The sequence below is a fragment of the Rasamsonia byssochlamydoides genome (genome assembly GCF_041956645.1).
Source record: "Rasamsonia byssochlamydoides strain NRRL 3658 unplaced genomic scaffold VTN77scaffold_20, whole genome shotgun sequence".
NCBI lineage: Eukaryota > Fungi > Ascomycota > Eurotiomycetes > Eurotiales > Trichocomaceae > Rasamsonia > Rasamsonia byssochlamydoides.
The window spans coordinates 327,189-348,941 of record NW_027192403.1 but is presented as its reverse complement, the minus strand read 5'-3'; the positions used below and the strand labels follow the sequence as shown (position 1 = coordinate 348,941).

At 49.8% G+C, this 21,753-nt stretch overlaps 5 protein-coding genes and 1 non-coding gene across 6 annotated transcripts; 1 reads left to right on the top strand and 5 right to left on the bottom strand.

The window, feature by feature from the left end:
- Positions 1-174: 174 nt before the first annotated feature.
- VTN77DRAFT_2992 (uncharacterized protein) lies at positions 175-5,816 on the top strand (the record flags this gene model as incomplete). The annotated part of the gene is made up of 3 exons (XM_069418892.1): positions 175-4,686; positions 4,757-5,029; positions 5,088-5,816. 3 exons carry the CDS (start codon positions 175-177, stop codon positions 5,814-5,816), a joined length of 5,514 nt encoding a protein of 1,837 aa, XP_069279050.1.
- A 1,653-nt stretch (positions 5,817-7,469) lies between these two features.
- Positions 7,470-10,998, bottom strand: VTN77DRAFT_2991 (uncharacterized protein; the record flags this gene model as incomplete). Its single annotated transcript, XM_069418891.1, has 3 exons — positions 7,470-9,717; positions 9,769-10,120; positions 10,191-10,998. 3 exons carry the CDS (start codon positions 10,996-10,998, stop codon positions 7,470-7,472), a joined length of 3,408 nt encoding a protein of 1,135 aa, XP_069279049.1.
- A 767-nt stretch (positions 10,999-11,765) lies between these two features.
- On the bottom strand, positions 11,766-12,952 carry VTN77DRAFT_2990 (uncharacterized protein; the record flags this gene model as incomplete). The annotated part of the gene is made up of 2 exons (XM_069418890.1): positions 11,766-12,629; positions 12,713-12,952. 2 exons carry the CDS (start codon positions 12,950-12,952, stop codon positions 11,766-11,768), a joined length of 1,104 nt encoding a protein of 367 aa, XP_069279048.1.
- Positions 12,953-13,970: 1,018 nt separating this feature from the next.
- Positions 13,971-15,343, bottom strand: VTN77DRAFT_2989 (uncharacterized protein; the record flags this gene model as incomplete). Its single annotated transcript, XM_069418888.1, has 6 exons — positions 13,971-14,092; positions 14,178-14,328; positions 14,441-14,640; positions 14,722-14,885; positions 14,961-15,219; positions 15,289-15,343. The coding sequence occupies 6 exons, from the start codon at positions 15,341-15,343 to the stop codon at positions 13,971-13,973; spliced, it is 951 nt and encodes a 316-aa protein (XP_069279047.1).
- Positions 15,344-16,239: 896 nt separating this feature from the next.
- Positions 16,240-16,959, bottom strand: VTN77DRAFT_2988 (uncharacterized protein; the record flags this gene model as incomplete). The annotated part of the gene is made up of 2 exons (XM_069418887.1): positions 16,240-16,752; positions 16,900-16,959. 2 exons carry the CDS (start codon positions 16,957-16,959, stop codon positions 16,240-16,242), a joined length of 573 nt encoding a protein of 190 aa, XP_069279046.1.
- Positions 16,960-18,386: 1,427 nt separating this feature from the next.
- On the bottom strand, positions 18,387-18,482 carry VTN77DRAFT_t49. The gene has a single exon. It is a non-coding gene; the product is annotated as a tRNA-Thr (tRNA).
- Between the last annotated feature and the right edge of the window lie 3,271 nt (positions 18,483-21,753).

Below are 21,753 nucleotides of genomic sequence, written 5' to 3'. Positions count from 1 at the left end.
CAGCTTCTTCACACAGTCATCAATCGTTCGCTTGAGTGCTCCAGTCGCGCGACTGCTCCATTCGCCTACCGTCGGTCCGAGCCCCACGCGTTACTCGACTGCAGCCTGCGACGCCCCCAGATCATCGATACTGTCAAGAGTCATAATACTAGAAAGACGTCGTGATCATTCACCATGGCACAGTACCACTACTACAGCCGGAATAACAACACCCCGCCTCCATCGCAGACGACGCCGTATTCCTCCCAATATGTCGCCTACTCTCCTCACCCCTCCCCAGACCAGCCGCATCAGCTCAGACGGGTTCCCAGCTATGTTGCTGGGGATGATGCCAGTTACTTCGACGGCCGCCATGGCCGCAATGCCTCAGATGATGGTGTTAGATATGCGCAGGGTCGTCCTGTAGGAGGAGGCGCTTACAACAATCTCACCAGTACGGCCCAGAACAGCCTTGGATCGAGGCACTCGCACTTCTCCGCGGGCAGTTCGCAACAATCACTGCCCAGCCGCGCATCGTCTCATGGCTCTTCTGCAGTCTCCGGCTACCAGCCTTATCATCCTCCTGTGTCGTCCACGTCGCCGAATCCATCGACTTACAACCCCCAGCAGTACACCCGTCCTCATTCCCTGTCGCAACCAATGACCTACAATCCCCAGGCATACACCGGGATCAGCAACGCATACAGCAATGCCACACAGCCGCACCACCCATATAATCCCGCTGCGTATCAGTCGACCAGCTTTGGGACCTATGGATCTCCAAACGTCCAACGCCAGTCGACTGCCGCGTCGCAACGATATGGTCAGTCTGCAGCGACACAGTACGGGCCTCCGTCGCCGGAAATGCAGCCTCCTCCACCCCCGCCTCGTGGTCCAGATCATCCCTACGGCGCTCGTCCGTCTACATACTACTCTGATTCCTCAGCGAATCCGCAGTATGGCTACTCTCAAACGCATCAGACCAGCTCCCCGGCTGTACCTCGTCGATCTTCTGCCCACAGCCAAAGCCCAGCATCTCCTGTGTATGCTTCTGGGCCACCTTACCAAAGCACGGGCTCAGGTTCGATTCCTTCACGACAGCATTCTCGCGGATCACAGACGTCATCCTACTTTCCAACAACGCCCATTACGGCGGAGCCCACTTCGGTGATCCAAGAGAACCCACCAGAACCTCCAGCCCATCTGTCGCACGACGATCAGTTGTACGGGAAGAGGTCAAGCGTGTCGCAGTCTTCGATGAGAGGATCGGTGGCTTCCCCAACTTATCCGACTCCACCTTCGTCCTCTCCGCGGCGGACAGATACCCTCAATCGACATCCACAGGCCCGACCTCTTCCCGGTCCTCCGCCCGATGCGGAGGACGAACCTTCATTTTCAGGGGCACGGGATGGCTTTGGAAGCCTAAGGCGAAAGCCGGAAGAGGAGATGGGCTATGAGGACTTGATGAAGGAGGTGGAGGCCGCCGTAATGCGGGGGCGGCCCGTCAGCATACGGCCCGGCAGTGGTGCAAGAGCATCTCATATAGGACACAGTGAGCATATTCCGGATGCCGATGAACCTGCTCCGCTGTTTTCACCTGAAATGTCGACGCTGCACCTATCTCCTGACGAGCAGCACACCCACACCAATGGCAGCATAGCGACGGGTACGGGCCAGTATGTGAATTATGATGCCTACAGTGATGAGAGTGACGCCGAAGCTGCGGCTGGTCTTGCCATGATGCAGATGGCAGACGAAGAGGAGAGGGCGCAAGCGGAGCGCCTGCGCAACCGAGCGCGCAGTGGCACCTCAGCCTCCGTCTTCAGTACGTACGGATTGCAGACATCGGATCCGCTGCCCTCCCCACCGCACCAAGAGACGGGCAGCGACAGTGACTACGCCCACTACGATCTTGCTCTGTACGGTGGAGGTTACCAAGGACATATGCACTACGGTGACGAACCGACCCCGGGTTCAGACCAGCTATCCCAGGATGCGCCCGTGCATGACAAGATCGTTACCGCTTCAGGGTCGGTGAGAAGCTCGGATCGATCCACGGACGGACGAGCAGATTACACTGATGAGCATGATTATCCTTTTACAACTGAAGAGTCAATCCACCCCTTCCCGTACCCTTCCACCACCAGTGCGCGAGTGGACACGGGTGGTACTGGGGGCTTGTCAGAACCGGGGGCCCTTCCCCGGAGGTTGAGCTTCGACGATGGCGATGAAGAAGGTGTCCTGTCGATGCCCGATGGCGAGGATCGATCGGGAAGCCAAAGCCCGATAAAGACAGAGATGGGTGATCTCTTCTTCCACCCGGGTATGCGGCCACTCCCTCCTGCTCCTGTCGAACCGGTCGACAACGCCAACGTTCTGCCGCATTTGATCCCAGCTGGGACGTATCCGAATAAGGGACAAGGTGACGTGGAAGCGTATGAACAGTATAGACCTCTTCCGCAGCCCAGTTCCCCAGACTCGCGCAGACAGTCACTACTCAACCCGTCTCCAGTCCCGCGGTCGACGTCTTTGTCGAGTCACAGTAACACGCCCCGTACAGATCCACCCACCAGGTCCAAAACCGATGCAGATCGCGCCAGGTACAAACAACAGCAGGAATTCCTGCGGCAGCCGGCTGGTACTCTCGGGTACAATGCAAGCCCAGAACCGACTGCCATCGCCCTCGACTTGCCCACCATTCCTGCGGGCAGACGCAAGAAGTTCAATCCCGCTAAGCTGTCGTCTGAACAGTTCCGGAAATGTTCAGAACCGTGGGCGCTCAGCGCTATTGTTGCCTGGGTCAGAGAACTGAGCGAGGATGAAACAGATCTCAAAGAGCAGGCCATCATCGATGCGATCGTTGCATTGTTCACCCACAAAGTCCCAACGATGAACACCGCTGATGCTGAAACGCTGGGTGCCTTGGTCGTCAAGAACATGCTGGCCGAGGGAGCATTGGTGAAGGAAGAGGAATGGGTCAAGTTCGGCCAGGGGACTTTGTCAGGAGTTCTATTTCAAATTACAGGCAGCGGATGCTATTCATCCCGGCTCCATGTGCAGGAAACCGAGGTTTTCGGTCGCTGCTACTCGCATCACTGCATGAGGACGCTGAAGAAGATCAATCTCAAAACTCAGATGATGGAGCCTGAGAAGAAAGTGCAAGACTGGGTGACTTTCTATAACGTGCCTAAAGAGGTGTGGGAGTCCCATCCCAAGAAGGAGATTGATCGCCAGAACAACCTCCACGAGATCGTTACCACGGAAGATGCGTATATCGAACAGCTGGACGTATTGCGAGTGCTGTACCGCGATCAATTGGCCACGATGCAGCCTCCTATAATCAATCCCAAACGCCTGAATAAATTTCTGAACGATGTCTTCGGCAAAGTTGACGCGGTCAAGAAGGTCAATGAGGAATATCTGCTCGCGCAGTTGAAGTATCGCCAAAAGGAACAGGGCCCCTTCATCGTGGGCTTTAGCGATATCTTCCGAGAATGGATTCGGAAAGCTAAGACGACGTATGTTGACTATGCAGCTACTTTTCCGCATGCGAACTACTTGGTTCGTAGGGAGGCCGAGCGGAACCCGCTATTCAGGCAGTTCCTCAACCAAGCGCGTGACAACAAAATGTCCAATCGTTTGAGTTGGGATACCTATCTCAAGGCGCCTATTACCAGGATTCAGCGGTACACTCTGCTGTTGTCAACCGTCCACAAGAACATGGTGAAGGATTCGGAGGAGAAGACCAATCTGGCGCAGGCCATCGAGGAGATTAAGGTTGTTGCATTGGATTGCGACAACAAGGTGGGCGAGATGACGAAGAAGGTCGACCTCATGGAGCTGGCCTCGAAACTACAACTCAGACCGGAGATGAAGAAGGAAGTGGAACTGAACCTCGAGCATCTGGGTCGGCAGATCATCTTCCGAGGCGATCTCCAACGACCCGGCACGAGGACGAGGTTCAACTTGGTGGATACCCATGCTGTTTTATTCGACCACTATTTGGTGTTGGCTAAGGCCGTGACGAACCGAGATGTCAGCAAATCCTTGAGATATGAGGTTTACGACGTGTCGAAACTCCCTATTCCGATGGATTTGCTCGTCCTGGAAAGCACAAACGACGATCCGGTAGTGAAGTCTTCAGTGAAGGGCATCTCAGCCATTGCACCTCCGCCAGTCGCTGCGCAGGCGAACAGTGGTACCTCCACCGGATCCGCAGGCGCAGCCTCAGGCAAGTCATTTGTCCCCAGCACCACCATCGAGAACCCCAAGGATGATAAGATCCTCTATCCTTTCAAGGTGAAGCACCTGGGCAAAACCGGTACCTATACCCTTTTCGCACATTCGATTCAGAATCGACAGGAGTGGTGTGAAAAGATCATCGAGGCCAAGACCAAACACGCTGCCTCGCTGTTTGCGCAGAACGCCGAGCCGTTTCGGCTGCGGGTGCTGGCAGATACGGCATTTGGCTATTCTGAACCGCCAGGACCTAAGATGGTCATGATCAAGGGTACACCGCTGGATCGAGCTATTAGAGAGGTCGAAGCGAGGTATGTCAGTCCAGATTTGCGGCCCAGTCCCATCTGCAGAGCAGCAGTCAACTGCGCTACGGTCTTCGAACAGCCGCCTGGACGGCTAATGTGTGCCATTGGCACTGATTATGGGGTATATATCTCGGATTATAATGACCCACGTGGTTGGGTGAGGGTAAGCAGATCCCCGATTTTCTCAGGTCAGGAATAGCAGCTGAAATCTTTTTTTTTTTTGGTTCAAGCAGGCACTTTCGATCGTGCGGGTCACGCAGATTTCGGCTTTGGAAGAATTCAACCTGCTGCTCGTCATTGCAGACAAATCGCTGATTGCTTACCACTTGGACGTTGTATGCCCTCCCAGTGGTGTGCCTTCGCAGACCTCGCATCATGAATCTGCACGGCGGGCACCGCAGAAACTGTCTGGAAGTCGCGAAGTTGGATTCTTTGCGGTTGGTCACATGAAGGATCGGACTCTGGTCTTCTATAAGAAGCGAGATGGCATTTCATCTACGTTCAAGGTCTGTCTAGTTGTCTATCGACTGGATGATGGCCAGCCATGCTAACTGACAAGTACAGGTCCTGGAGCCGGTACTCCAAAAGTCAGCAACGAGCCGGACGCGGTTTTTGCCGGGCCGTCGCCAAACAGATTTCTTCCGTGAATATGATGAGTTCTATATTCCCACCGAGAGTTACAACATCAACCTGTTCCACACTTCTCTCGCGATTTCTACGCAGCGTGGAATCGAAGTTTTGACCCTGGATAAGAAGCAGCCCTGGTCTGTGCCAAACCTGCGCTCTGAAACGCCAGAGGCGCAGCCGTACCTGACAAGCATTGCGAATCGGATCAAAGATCTGCGACCGCTGGGCATGTTCCGACTCAGTGAGAGTGAGTTCTTGGTTGCGTACAGCGAATGTGCCGTCTACGTCAACAAGCACGGCGACGTCTCCCGCAGCGTGGTGATGGAATTCGTCGGCCGTGCCCACACGGCGTGCCTGTACGGGAGATTCTTGATCCTCTTCGACGAAGACTTTGTCGAGGTGCGCAACGCGATGAACGGGCGTCTTCGGCAGGTCATACCGGGTCGCAACGTCGTCTGTCTCGACGACGGCGGCAATATCGCCGGGACGGGAAGCGGCGCTTTCAACGCAAGCAGCTTCTCCCGGTCAGGGGCTAATGGTCAGACATCATCGACCAGCGACTGGGCCCGCGCCGGCCGCACCGTCAAAATCTGCATGCAGCACCCGGAGCATGAGCGCAGCCAGCTCATTCTGGAACTGATCGAGAACGAAGGCCAGAAGGACTAGCAGGTAGCCCTTGTTGACAGTTATGATTGAGTTTGCTTTTGTCGATGCGATGCGATGCGATGAGATCATGTCCACTGACCTGAATTCATGATTGATGAGATGACGATGGAAAAAGGGCAAGCGGGATATAAAAATCCTGCTTTTTGTTTTTCTTTCGATGAACATGCTTGCTCTTCCTTTCTAAACCCGTCTAACGGGCTAGCGCGCTATTTCTTCTTGGCCGGTAACAAAAGATACCATTGATTTACAGTTCTTCTTGTTTCTCCTATTTTTTTTCCTGTTTTTGTCTTTTCTTCCTTCCTTCTTCTTCTTCTTCTTCTTTTTTTCTTCTTGCCATATTGCCCCCGATGATACCTATCTGCGTTCTTATCCTTGTTGGTTAACCTTGGCTAAAACAACGATGTGTCTATGTGTCTATGAATTATGTTTCTATGACCTTTGGCGGCATTTATTTACTTTTGATTGTTTTGATCTTTTTTGGTAATCGGCAATCCATACTCTGTATGTACATCATGCATCTACGTATCTAGGTATGTAGGCACGGCGAGATGAGACGAGATGAGATTCCCCCTGCAGTTCGGTTCAATTCTATTTATTTATTCATTCCATCCATCCATCATATAATCTATCTATTTACTTACTTTACTTTACTTACTATTGCGCTACTGTCAGCTTTAAGGAGCTTGCGATCTGGCTGTGAAGCCTGCGACAAGGAAAGTGATGGAAATCTACTGAACATTTTGGGGGGGGGGGGGGGGGGGGTGGCTTAAAAAAAGAAAAAGGCCACTCTTCAGAACATTATTAGAGCAGTCGTTAGCCTCGCCATATGATCGATCTCGGTCTCCGACATTCATCGAGGTCAGTCATCCATCATTATTCATTTCATTTCATTTGTCGGTGTATATATATATATATATAATACAACACAAGCGTTTTAGGACTCGCTTCGCTCAACTGGCTTAAACTTTGAAGAAGAGGAAAAAAAATACGTGTTCTAGACTACCTACTATATACTGCTATACTAGTGATTTTTTTAATCATCTACTTACTTCCTAGGCGGGACTCCCTACCCGTATATTAATATAATATTCCTTGCCATATTTCTCCTCACCATCTTTTCTTATATTAGATATATATATACATATATATATGTATATTATCTACTAAATTCCAGGTGGGCTCCCTACCTATATTCCTTGCCGTATAGGTAGAAGAATGAAATATTTCTTGTCTTCTAGAACTATTGATTGCCCTGTACATATGTACAGGGCAATATTTTATTTATTCACGTACAGTACATAGTACATGCATGTGTATATATACATGTGTTGCGCCGTCATCTGGGTTCCTTTGATATAATTAGATATAATAATAAAGCAAAAAAAAAAAAAATAAAACAAGAAGAACAATCCAGATGCGTATGTACATACGTAATGTCCCTTAAAAAACGCTAAGATTGACTGATTGATTAATCGATTGATTGATCGATCCCTGAACCTGACTAAACCGTCCTATCCACCACACTGCCCATTAATCAACAAGGAAGGAAGGCAGAGATAGAGAGAAAAACGGGGAATAAACAAATACATACAACACTATCCTCATTCATTCCCAGAATACATAAATAATAAATAGATAACAAGACTGACCTAACTAAGAGTCGAATTCCACCTTGCTGACTAGGGTCTCTCCTCCTCCTCCATCACCATCTGATGTCCTACTTGATGATGGCTCGCCATGTGAAGAGCTACCATTGCTCGGGTGATGAGCGTAATGGCCCTCTTTCCCATCTAGTATAGATGTCGCTTCGGCGCCTTCGAGCAGGTCGCGGTCTCGCTCCCGGACGCTGCGACGCTCAGGGTCAATGGGGTATGCGCCCGCGCCCCAGCTCGAGATGCCCCCGATCATGGGCGTCGTCGCGGAGATCGGGCCCCGGCCGTCGTCGTCCTCGTCGTCGTCATCCTCCTCGTTCCGGCCCAGGGCGTTCCGCTCCATCTCCCGTTGTGCCTCGTCCATTCTCTTCTTGACTTCGGCGGCCATGCGCATTCCATCAGAAACGATGTTGTCCAACACTCCCCGTAGGCCCTTGTTGGGAGGGACGATACCGCCCGACGCGCCGGCAACGGTTGCACCCGAGATGGCAGTAGCTTGCGGCTTGGCGCCGCCAATATTAGAGAAGGTGGTCAGGTTCAGAGAAAGTGATGAGGAGGGTGCCAAGGACGCGGGATTCGGTCGATCGGAGAGGTGGAAAGACTGCGGGAAGAAAGACTCGAAGAACTGCTCGAGGAGTTCGTCGGCCAATATCACCATTCGGAAGGTCGGGAGAGTGATGTGCAATGGGTTGTTTGGGTCCAGGGCTGCGTTGGCGGTTTCCGTTGTGCTTCGGCCGGGAGGCGAAACGACAGGGGTCGATGGAGACGTGCCCGATTTCTTCTCGTCCACCTCGAGAAGATCCTCTTCATCATCATCATCGCCAATCGCAAAAGCGTCTAGTTTGTCTGTGGCACTTTCTGTGCCTTCATCCGTCTTTGAACTGTCTTTAGGCTGATTGGTTTGAGGGTGGCTAGGGTCTGCGTATTCAAAGCAGCGTCTGATGAACGAACTGACACTGCCGAGGAATCGTTCATCAACACTAAGTTTCACCTTGTCTCTTTGATCGGGTGGCAGGCTGCTATCCACAATATCCTCAGCCGATTCACTTGGAGTCAAAGCTCCATCAAACCCTCGCCTCGACAAGAAGAGCAGAGCCTCTGACATCCGGAGAATACCTTCCCGATCAACCTGGCCATTTCCGTTGTCATCGTACAAGTCGAAGAAGTAGTTTATTGAATTCATGATATCCCGTGTCCCCTTCAGACGAGCCAAGCCATTGACGACATTCTGCAGGCTCAGCCCTTCAGCATCGTCCGTCTTCCACTTGCGGTACAGCCGCTGCATGAACTCGTGGTCCGCTGGCTCCACCTTGCAATCAGACTTGCTGCGGCCCCGGCCACCTGAGTTGGAGTTCCGATCCTTCTCAGACTGGTTTCTCGACTGACTGGGTGAATCGGCAATCGCCCACTTCGCCGTCACCGCCAAAAACTGTCGGAACGCGTCGTAGTCCATATGGGTAGGGCTGGGCCCAAGACCGACACGTCCAGTCTCGGCGTCGACAGGAGGGCCCAAGATCGAGAGACGCTCGATTTTCTTCTTCTCCTGCCGCTGCTTCTCCTCCGCGAGCTTTTTCTGCCTCTGCTCCTGATCGTAGAGCACCTCGTAGAAGCGGTCATAGATTGCTCCCAGATCATCCACACTCAGTTTTTTGCTCTCCGGTCCTAGATTCCGAATCGAGGTTCTCTTGGCGAAACTCTCGATATTCTCCAGCACGGCATCTTTGTGTTTGGCGCGCTGTTCGGTGATAGTACTATGGGTAATTCCCGAGAACTCTTTAAAGGCGACTACCATCAGCTCCTGGAACCGTGTGATCGCTCTCAATTTCGGGTTCTCCGAACGCGGGTGCGCCGACTCGTCCAGGCGAGAAAAGTATGACTTGAGGATCGAAATGAAGGATCCGTCATCGTGCACGTCCAAGAGCTCCTCGCCATTGATCCGCAGAATGGCCAGCCCTACCTGGAAAAGCACCTTGGGCCCTTCGAGGAAAAATACATCCAAGACGCGGAAAGCAAATACGAGAGGCATAGAGTTAATATATAATGAAAGGAACCAGGGCAGGGAAACGACGGACAGCTGCACATCGTTCTTGACCAAATGGTCCCATAGGACAGGCATCGTCTTCTCTACAAGGGATTCGAAGACCTTCTGATCCAGCAGGGTGCCGTACATGGTTGTCGAGTAATATCCGGGAAGCAGACGGTCACAGAGAACCGACAGCAGAAAGAATGCTTGTGCCTCCGACATATAACTGCGGGAGTCAGCACATGGGAACGCCTAGTTCAAAAACGAAGGGACTTACATCAACAGAGCCGCAACGACAATGTTCATCGCCTGGCAATAACCAACTTGCTCGTTCGTCCAGCTGTAGGCCGTCAACACCCTCCGCAAGCGTCCGATACCTTCCTCATGCTGAAAACCGGGGTATTCAGGAAGACTGCGATTTAAATCCTTCTCAATCTCGTCGATGGCGAGAGACTCTCTGCCAGAGAACTTCGCCAAGGTCTCCTCGTAGAGCTTAGGTGACCTCAAGCGAACGTAGAGAGAACCGGAAGTGAGCTCCCATATCTCCCCGCGAAGACGATTGGGCAATCCAACCCGAATAAGCTTATGGAAAGTTGGCTGGCGGATGAGGGTAACGTTGCGCCCATTTTCTACATATCGAAGTTAATATGCAACTCAAGAAATCGTATCTGTAGAAACGGGAAAATGAAACCAACGTACCCCTGAAATACTCAGCCCACAACCTCATCTTGCTTCGATCTCTGAGTTTACGGGCATCTCCGGGATAGCGAAAGACCATGCCCAACCCAGCGTCGGGCGGCTGTCGCACTGGCTGATCGGACTCCTCACCCTCACCCTTCTTGGGTGCAGTCAAGAGGTACTCCGAATAGGAATCTGCCACTACCATGCGCAGATTTTCAATCTCTTTCATCCCCTCCCGCAGCCCTTTCTTCAGTCCGTCGCAAAACCGCTCGCAGGCCTGCCTACTCCCGAGCAGTTGGACGGTAAAACGTTGTGGTACGAAGGAAGGGTCTTTCGTGGAGGATTGTTTCCCCAACGCACCGTTCCACGTCGTCAGCGCCAGCGAGAAGACATGGCTCAGGCTGTTGAGTCGCTCTACGCGGCGAATCGAGCACAGTGGCAGGGTGAACCCATTGCCAGAAGGGCCCGTCCCATGTGTCTGACCGGTGAAAGTGGTCGATGCACTAAGACTGGCAGAGGGCGCAAAGCTCGTGGGTTGCGTCGAGAAGCACAGGAAGCGCTCACTCAAGTGTAGTCGGCCAGTATACCGATTCCCATCTCGGGCCCGTTCTCCATGAGTAGCCGCAGATGATGAAGGAGCAGCGGGGAGAATCAGCTCCGCAGTGACCTCCTGTAACGGATTTTGCGAGTCCGGGAGGCGGAATTGTTGGCGAAACAGCGAGGCCTTGGAAGGGTTGCGATCCGAGGACGTAATCGTGGGGATATTGAAGTTGGCCGGATCAATGAGGGACTGGGCCTTCTGGACCAGCGAAGAGAATTGAAACATGGTGCGGAAGGTAGAGAATGAGGCTTCAGAGATCACAGGTCGATCGATACCTCGCTAAGGCCCCTCCAGCAGGTGGAGGACAAGGTAGGTAGCCCAGCAGAGCTGGGTGCAAGCTCCGAGACGGTTGGTTCAGGCACGGTCAATACGGGCCAATAATGTCATACGCGGGGATGTGGAAGCAAGTGCTGAGATGGCCATAGGTCATGGTCCAAGCAACCACCGCATCGTTCATCAGCAGTCTCTCGGGGGACGAGAGACTGGAGGGAATGTGTGTGATCTGGAGACGGAAATGCTCAATAATGATAGATGAAAGGTACCGCTGCTGTTCACGGATGTTGTTGGTTGACGGGAAGGCCGCCCGCGGAGGATCATCAGCCGTTCGGGTCACGTGTGCACAGCTTTGTGGCGGTGCCCGTCATGATTAGTCTACGGAGTAGTCTACGAAACTGCTGATAGTTTCAGAACCTGAACTATGGCGCTTCACGGTTTTACCCTAATGCAAGTCAAATACATTCGTCCTGAAGATAGCTACCTGCGATTGATATAAAGAAACAAGGAAAAAGGAACCAAGGAAAAAGGGAGAGACAATCGGTCCGCGAATCCATGTTGCTCCGAAATGAAAACCCATATAATACTCCACATCCGGCCAATCCGGCAGAAGTTACACAGTGAGCAAAAAAAAAAAGACATTCAGCTCAGCCATCAGTAATCAGTATACCCCATAGCAGTCAGACCTTCTGAGGCGAGTTCAGCGACCCGTACCGTCTTTATTTCGGGTCCGACGGTGGAACGACATGGTCTTCATCGCTGTAAGGGGGAAGCTCCTCGTTGGGGACGTCCTCCTCCATGAGAGCCGCCTTCTCCATGGTGCTACCCTGCTCGAGTGTCGCAGAAGAGCGGCTGCTGGTGCAGCGACGGTAGCGGAGCCACAGGAAAACGATAACCTGGCCGACAAGCATTCCAATGGCGCTTGCGGCAAGGCCGGCGAGAACACCCAGAACAGCAGGGACCACAATGAAACGGACGACACGAGAGAACGTCCTCCGCCAGCCATGACGGTGGTGGGGGTGACGGTGAGGGTGGCCGCCAAAGTGATGCGGGCGGTGGTGAGGGAAATCACCGCCAAAGTCCGCGGAATGCTCATCATGGTGGTGAGGAAGACGGCAGCCCTTTCCGCCGAAGGGCAGTTTGGCGCCGACGCTCATCATCCGGGCCTTGGCCGCAGTGATCAGAGCCTGGATACGAGCGAACAGAAGACGTCTCAGGCAGCGTGGCTCTCCACCGCATTGGCTCCAAGAAAGACGGTCATCGGCAGTGGACTCAATCTCTGTTTTGGCAATGAACAGTTCACCCGCGGCGGTCTTGATGACGGCAACCGCGACGGTGTCAACAGGCACGGGGTGGCCAGCAAGGTCGAGGACCGTGAAGCGGACGGACAAGAGTTCCATGTCATCCTGCGGAGGCATCAAGGGCAGAACCTCGAGGGCAAAACCCAGGCTGGTCGGGGCAGTCTCCTGGCCATCAGACTCTCTTCGCTGCACGGCGTTGACATGCAACGGGGCAGGAGGTAGCGGGAAGACTTGGTCGTCATTGACGAAAAGAGCGTTGTCCTTTGTGGAGAAGTTTAATTTCTGTTGCCAATATGTCAGTATCCAAGCTCCCTTTTTTTTTTCCTGCCAGCCATTTAATGGCAGAGAAATCAAAGTCAACTCACCAAGGAAGTCTTGACGCCATCAGTCCAGCTAATCTGCCCATTCGAGTCCACCTCGGGATAAGGGCACTCATCACAGGTCAGTTCGACCTGTTCACTGCGGGCATCGTGAACCTCGAGACGGTGAAGGTCATGGGGAGCAGGGGCATTTTCGACGGCGTGAGGATGGGTCTCAGGAACAACCAGGAAGGCCGTAGCGCCCAGCGACAGGGCGCTGACGGCCAAGATGGAGCGGAGAATCATGGTCAGGAGCACTGGAAGACAATAGACATAAAAAGATCAAGAGAGGGACTACGGTCAATACAAAGACAGATGGATCAGGACACCAGTATCGGTAAACTTGATGGAGTTGATGAGGTTAGGTAGTGGTTGATGTGGGAAGGGGGGGAGGCCTGGAGGCATGGAAATGGAGTATTACTCCGTCCTTAAGAGGGATGCGTAAGCCAGTTGGAGAATTAACTACTATTATTGGTGGCAAACGGGTGACATCGGTGACGCAAGCCCTGATTGGCGCTAGGAGCCTTTCGGAAACGCGCCAGCCCCCTCCAGGCTGATGCTCCAGTATGCACCCAGCCTATGCATTAGCCGCCGTCTGACTGATAACAGATCTTCATGTTACACGACATTTGGCCCGTGTTTGACGTCTCTGAATATTGTTACTGACCACTGACAAGATGGCAGCAATGATAATGTTGATATTATTAATAATACGCTGGCTGCCAAAATTAATGTCACGTGAAAACAGCCATGTGACTCGAACATGCTTACTAATACCTGCTACTGCACCACGATCAATTGAAGCATTCTGCAAAATCGAAATTTACAGCTATCTAATCCCACTACAAACTCGATATGATTTTTCTAGACTGGAGTCAATTCATTGTCAGCAACAAGAATGGCTTGGTCCTACCTACCTAATCTTAGACATACAACAGGACGGTTATAGACAGGACAAGTGAAGAATGACAGCGTGGCCGATGAATGATTTTGGTAAAGCGAGAAAGATGACGTGCAATATCCTGTGGTGAGTGAGTACTGTGCACGAGGTCACCAGATAAGGGGTCTTGAACGACTGGAAGAAATCGGTATATAGGTAGTATGTACATCGAACGGATCGAGTTATATTGAATCCACATCGACACTCCTATTTATCCAGGGGGCGAAGTATCTATAATTGCCAACGGGAAGAGATCAAGAGATCTATAGGAAGAGAAGTATACAAACAGACAGCCTCCTCCTCTAACACAAAGTATACAATATCCTAAAGTTTAGATTTCTTCTGCCCCTTCACGTTGGGGACAGCCTCACCCGAGAGGAGAAAGTCCGGATATGCGAGAGAGCCACCGATCGAGCTGCTGCTGATACGCCAGGATGCTCCATCAACTATTACAAAAGAACAATTGTTAGTTTCGGCCTTTCTATTCTTTCATTTGATCGAGAGAAGAATGAAATTCGGACAAATACTTACCAACAAGAGTCTGGCCATTCACGTAGCTTCCAGCGTCTGAGAACAGATACACCGTCGCGTCGGCAATGTCCCTGACAGAGCCGAATCGGCCCAGAGGCTGCCTCTTCGGGGCATTGGCTTTGTCTGTGGAGGGCAAGAGACGCTCGACGCCCTGTGATCATTCGACAAAACATTAGCTAAGGTATCAATCACAAACTCGACCTTTGGAACAATGATCCGAAAACAGGTGGAATGACGGGGAAATGTTCATTCTTTCTTCATACCTCTGTATTCGCAATCGGTCCCGGCGCAATGATATTCGAGGTCACGCCCAGAGGACCAAACTCGAGGGCGACATTGTTGGACAGCGCATCGACACCAGCCTTGGCGACAGAGACATGGGTTTGGAATGGAATACCCGTATAATGGATCGTAGCACTGACGAAGATGATCCGACCTCCCGTGCCTTGCGGTGATGGTCTCACTGTAGATACCCAAAATTTCGGTCAGAAAGGACGATGGGACGATGTTTTGGGATAGTGTTGTTCATGGCAAGGTTACTGACAGCTCTGCGGATCCACTCTATGCTTTGCAGCCGACTCCGTCAAGTAAGGAATGGTCGCTTTGAGCGTGTTGTAGGAGCCTAGGACGTCGATGTCCATTACCGATTTGAACGCATTGACGGAGAGCTGGTTGATCGAGGCGAGGAAGTTCCCTGCTGCGCCGGCACTAGACCGGAATTTTCCTGTCAGTATTCCATTATTGCTCCTGAATATTGCCCGTCTATTCGAATTGCTGACATACATCACGAAATCAATGCCTCCCAGCTCCTTGACACAGCGCTCCACGGCAGCCTGCAAGCTGTCGAATTTCCGCACGTCAACAGCCCCAATGCCAATCACTTTAGCCCCTGATCGCGCCGTCGCGATATCTTTGGCCATTCGCTCTGTTTTCTCGACATTGCGCCCAACGATGCATGCATCGGCCCCGAGGTGGACGAGAGCGCGGACCTGCGCGCTGCAGATGGTTCCGGCGCCGCCGGTGCAGAAGACGACCTTGTTCTCTGGAGGAGTAGTTAGCTAGAGCAGTTCTGAGCAAGATGACGAAATATGCTGGAGAAGGGAAGTCGTACTGAAAAGGCCGTCCTTCCAGACGTCGCTGAGATAGTCGGCCTTTGGGACGGACATAGCGGAGTAAGATTAGCTAGGTATTGTACAGTACCTAGGCAGCACGGAGTACAACCAATTCAACTGTGTAACAAGAGGTAACCAACAGGTAGCACCGTGAACGCCCTGGGGATTCTCTGAAATCTTCAAAGGCAAGAAAGAGCAAGAAAGATACAAGAAAAGAAGAAACAATAATTCATCATATCAATCAATGCAAGAAAGAAATGCCCAGCGCGGTCTGAAACTTGAAGTCTAGAATTGCTGATCACTCATCTGGTACCTCCGTACTCCGTCCATTACGTCCGTACGCACCCCACGTTTCTCTCCACAAGCCGAGGCCCGAAGCAGCATGATCCCTCCTAAATTAGATGCCTAGGTACCAAAATATCCCATCGGATTCTCTCGTTGTGCTCAGCATACCAAGCAGCTATACTAATTTATGCAGCAAATTTGAGAGAGAACAGAATTAAAGAGTTTTCTCTTACAGTGTTTATTTCTTTTCTATTTCGCAGACAAACTATTTAATTCATTGACACACAAATTCTAAGTCGGGAATTCCCCCATGAATACATACACAGTGACCACAAACATTTTCAATGAATCGGGTGCATAGCATAATGAGAAGAGTCGAATGATGAATGTTGCTTTCACGGTGAGCGAATATAAATGAGGTGAGATGAGTCCAGCGGAGGGGAGGAGGGACAGGAAAACAGTATGGGGCTGATGCGGTGCCTCATTGCTATCCGGTTATACATTATATCGGCTGTTTGAGCAAGAAATGCAGGAAGGAAGAAATGAAATGAGAACAGAGCCCTCTTGTGAGAAGCCTGCTCTCACGGAGTCTCTATAAGAACTTAACTTGGCCTGAGTCCCGTGTCCACGTCGACGTGGTACGGCAGGTAGAAACAGGGGACAGATCAAGCACCATCCCCCCACAGGCCGACAATGCCCATTGCCAGCGCAGCACCAGAGAACCAAGTCCTCGCGCGCTGCAGCTTGCGCTCCCGCTCCATGTCCCGCTCGACGCTTTCGCCATTGACGTCCGTTTCCGCCTCGACCACGACCAGGTCCTCATCCTTCTTGGTTGGTGTCGCCGCCGTCTTCTGCTTGAGCGTCAAGAAGGGCACGTCAATGTCCTCAATCAGCGTGCGACTCCAAGCGGCGAGACCCTTGTCACGGTTGAACCAGAAGTCCACGCCGAACGAGCCCAAGGTAGACGAGAGGCACACCCAGATCAGGTAGGGATGTTTGCGACGTCTGGGCGAGACGAGCCAGGCAAAGAGAAGGCAGCTGTTTGCCAGGTTGGCCAGTCGAAGAGCGTGCTTGCGGGCGCGGCGTTTAGCATCTTTCAGAGCGCGGGTAGCCTGAGAAGCGGTGGGGAGCAGTCTTAACGAGGGGATGGTAACAGTCGCCATGGAGTAAGACAGGCCCTGTAGAATCAAACAATGTTCAGTTAAATTGTCATATCGATGATGTAGACCTCTCGGAAGTGATGGAATAGAGGGGAGAGGTTTCGACTCGACAAGATTCAACCTCCAGAGCGAAGGACTGAGAAGAGAGAGATCTAAAACACTCACCGTCAAGAGTCCGAGGGACACAGTCCCGACGAACTTGGTGACCGTAATCGGGCACGCCATGTTGAAGCGTCGAACTGGAAAAGCTCTGAAAGCAGCAGCACCGGGAATGTCGAAAGATGCGATCGATCCAAAAATCCGGCAAAGTGTGATTTTTCGTCGAGGAAGGCTTCGCAAGCTTATCGAAATGTTCGACAGGCCACAGGGGGCTAGTTGTCGTAGGCTGCTTGGAACATGGTGGATGGATCGGAATGGAATGGATGTTGTGACGTCGCCGCGAGCTTGTCAAATCCGCGCTTTGTTAGTTAATTGAGCCACGCTGATTGGGTGGGGCAGATAGACACGGAACCAACGCTGGCAGCCATGATACAGTGTATTCTTTCTCTCTCTCTCGTTTTTTTTTTAAGAAGGATCGAAAAAAAAATATTGAGTTGGATTAATTTTTATGGGGTTTGCTAATAATGAGATAGGTGTCCTGGAGGCTGACCTTTTGAACTGACCTCCGACGAACTTCCCACTTTACCCGACTTTTGACCTGACTTGAACCAGCGGGGGAGCTCAAGGAGTGAAAAGCTCACTCTGTCCGACTCCTTTCAACAACTGACGGGACAGGGACTTGATTGATGAAAAGTGACTTGACTCGACTTGACAGGGGAGGGTCAGTGTAAACTTTAGTGAACTTCTTTCTCACTTTGTCCGATTTCTTTGTGTGACCTGGCCCAATGAGGGGAGTGATTTTTATTTTTATTTCTCTCGTTTCCCCCTTTCTTTGTCTTTTCTCTCTCTTTATCTCTCTCTCTTTATCTCCCACATCCCCGCCCTTCCACTCAACTTTTCATGATTTTGTAGAATTGTAGATAGGAGCAAGGTTCGAAATGTACGGAGAAAACAGACACAGGTATGGTAGAATACCTCATGAATTCTCGAATCTATCCGACATCTACATACCAGGGTGTTGAAACTAATTCTTACATTGGGATAACAAGCGAGGTAACTTTTTATTTTATTTAAAAAATAAAGCAATAAATATAGTGGAATAAAGTCATCGCATCATTTTAAAGTATAAAAATATCTTTAATAAAAGTGTTTTTGCAGGGAGTCAATTTACTATGTAAAATCAAATTATTAGCTTCTTATACTATTAGGATTAGAATACAGATAAAATTTTTTTTTTGCTGTATGGTTTTATATTACCTAAATCTATATGTTAGTATAAAAATAATTAAAATTACTTAGGGTAATGTTTTTTTTTTTTGCAGGGGAAGTGGTTTTGCGATTTTGTATAGGAAAAGTGGACGGGTTAACAGGTACGATCTTATTGAGGTGTGGACACTTGCATTTTTAACACTATAGATAGCTAGTGAGTTTTACACCCTTGCTTGGCTCAATAAATTCAACCTAACTAGGCTGTTTTGTGGCAAAACAAAAATTCCGCAATACTGTAATTCCAGCTGGCCAAGAAAAACGACGGGGAAAAAAATACACGCCGTTGCGCAAGAGGGGAATCGAACCCCTGACCGTCGCATCACCTTATATATCCCAAAGGATATACAAGTGCGAAATCATAGCCCCTAGACCACTCGCGCTCGCGGCTTGTGCAGATCTCACTCTAAAAATTATAAATAGCAATTCCTCTCCGGATCCGTATATCCAACCCAACCCTGCTGCTGCAAAACTGATCCGGTGTACCCTGGCCTCATTTGGCAATTATTTTGATTCTCTGTCTATTTTGTATAAAATAATTTCCCGCCTAATTGCTCAGATCCCTGTGGGGTTGGTCGTCTTTATATGTTTTTGAGATAGTAGTGAAGAGAAAACGCTGATAAAACTTTTAAAACTCCTCTTATCTAAGAAGGCCCTATAACCCCCCTATTAGGCCCAGTAAAGTCCCTTTAAGACTCCCTATAGAAGCTCCTATAAAGCTCCTATAAAGCCCTATAATACCTACTATAAAACCAGCTATCAAGCCTTTGTTAAGTTTATATCGATCCTATGGGCTTCACTATGGGCTTCAGCATAGGGGTTTTTTACAGGGTCTTAGAAAATTACTTTTTCTTTTACCATGTCAAAAGATGAAAATGACGACCAACCTGAGTCTGATTTCTGATTTGCGCGAATCGACAGGGGTGCATCCGAGCAATTAATTAGGCGAATGATTTTCTAAAACCCTATAGCAAAGCCCCTGCGAAGCCTAGATATAGTGAAGCCCGTATAAGGAATGACGATAAGGTGGTGGAAATTGATATCATTTCAAGGTCTTGTATGCTACTACCTAGGTATCCATGACTGAGAAGCACGTGAGATCTAGACAGACTTATTCGCTATCTGACAAACTGCTATCGGTAAGACTGCCATTAGTAAACCCTCCATTGAATCATGAACCTCTTCAACTCTGGAGCAAGGCCTCTCTGTTCATGGCTCCTAGGTAATGACAAGGAATCTTCTTGTCTGTTGCCTTTCCTGTTGGATACTCCACAAACTCATCGCCAGAAGTTGATTTCTCAGTAACGCGGAATGCCACACGAGCAGCTGGGTCCCGGGCATTTGTGGCATAGACACCCACAGGCTGATTTCGACTTTGACTGTGAAACCACATGACATATCAACATTAGAGCGTTGTAGAATTAGAGAGACATGATGAACATCAATCCTGATGTAGTCATCAGAAAACGAGTAACGATGGCCTTTATAGAATCGGCGTTGTAGAAGTTCTTCCCGCATTTCTGGTCTAATGATAGATTGACTGTAAAAAATCTTGCTAGTTTTCCTAAAGCACGTGTCATTAGGTTCGTCAAATTCTTCAAATGCATCAAATTCGTCTACTAAAATTTCATCTCGCTTCTCAGAAGTGTCCTTGCCACCAGGCTCCTCAGAAGATTGGAGACCATTAATCTCTATATAGAGCTTTCTGGCATCATGCAACTCTTGCTAACTAAATATGTAGCGGCGTTCAAGTTTTTGGGCCGACAAAGGTTACGCCGCTTCAAGGCTGAAGATTTCCATTTTTTTTCGGGGCATTTAGGTAAAGTCACCAAGAGCAAAAAAAAGACAGCGCGCATTAAGAGTTCCTCCAACATTTTGGAGTTTTCTCGATATGCTTGCTAGTTCCTTGCATGTGAAACCTTTCAAATAGAGCCAATCAAGCAGTGTTGGATCAATTGAGTCATAGGTTATTTGGCTCACGTACTTCATCACGTTCTTCATCATACCTGCGGAGAATCTGATGGTAGATTATTTGACTTGCTGAAAAGGTCGGATTCCTCGAGTTCCTGTAATTGTAGAAGCAAATCTAAACATCTCTGCAACTTGTAAAGCTGTCTTCCATTTTTTAGACTATATCGATGTTACTAGAGCTGGTGATTGCACATAGATCTGCCAGATAAACTGAGAATAGCCCCGCAGTATGAGCTTGGTGCTGTTACTGCGAATATCGGGTGACAAAACACTTTGCTCCGCATTTGGCCCACACATGAGAATGACTCCCAAGTTGGATCTCGGGATAAGGTGGTGATGGAAACGATAAATTATCCGACTCTCTTCAGTGCTGGGATGCCTGCTAGATATAGTAAGGTAACATTGTCTTAGGTTGAAGGGCCAGATAAGTGAAGTAGACTTATTGAATCCTGATTCCCTAATGCCTGATAGTAGTGCTGTAATATTTCTCAAGATATTATTTATCCTTATTGAGGCTTTTGCTGATAGGACTGTAATCCAGAATAAAGCTAATATGTGCTTGAAGGGAGCAAAAAGGAGAGACAAACATCATAGATTCACCTGATTTCTTTTTTACCGAGGATGCAGACTCCTTGAGTAGTAGTTCAATATCAATTTCTGACTGTTAAGAAATCAAGTCATGGCCACGATCAAAAGATTGTAGGCATTTATTACTTTCTGTTATTGCTTCCTGTAAAGCAATTAGATAATCTTTTCTCTGTAATTTTGGAAGCACGTGAGGTTATGACTGACCTGAAGACTGATTTGAAATCTTCTGCTTCATTTCCCTTTTTTTTTGCCACTCCTGGATCTCTGGATCTTTTGAATGGGAATGTTCTTCCGTATAGCTGCGTATTTGTTCAATTTCCACATCCATTCCTTGGAATAATGGTGGAAGAACATTCAGACCAGTACTTGCATACTTGCTCTGGCTACCAAAGAATTTTTGGAGCACTAAATCTGGGAGCGACTGAAATGCTCGGCACATGATCATTTCAAGCACGTTGGTCAGCAGAAGTCTTGAGCCCTCAGCGCCCTCATTAATATATTCACGATCGGGTAAGCTCCAAAGTCGAATGATATTCATGGAGCGATGCCCTCTGCCTTTTGAAGCAATGAAGTAGTGTAGGGTGTGATTGTTGTTGCGTCGAAAACACTTAACATGCCGTTTGATCCGATCGGCGGGCTTTGATGTCTGGCCAACATAGGGACGCCAGTAGTTTTTGTTCCTGTCATCCTTAATATAACTGAGGTATCCGCTATGACTAGGCCAGTCTGAAGGGTCCTGAGGCTGTTTGTCTCGTATACAATCTAGTCTGTATTCAGGTAGTCAGATTTATTCTGTACGGGAGTTAAGGTACCATGGAAGGTTGAGGGGAAAGGCTGAACTCACTCATGTGTGGTGACTACCTTTCCTTCTAAGCCCCTAACATCCGGATCAATGCTTTCCAGCACTGTTTTGAGAACTTCTTCTTCACCCCCATACATGGTAATCAGCTCGAAATATGAAAGGGGCCTCAACTCCTCCCATTCTCCGCGATAGAGTCGACCTAGCAAAGTCCTTGTGATTTCAACAAGGCTGGGAAAGACGACAGAGTGCTGGATTGTAAAAGACCCCTGCATCTGTTAGATACTATCAACTAA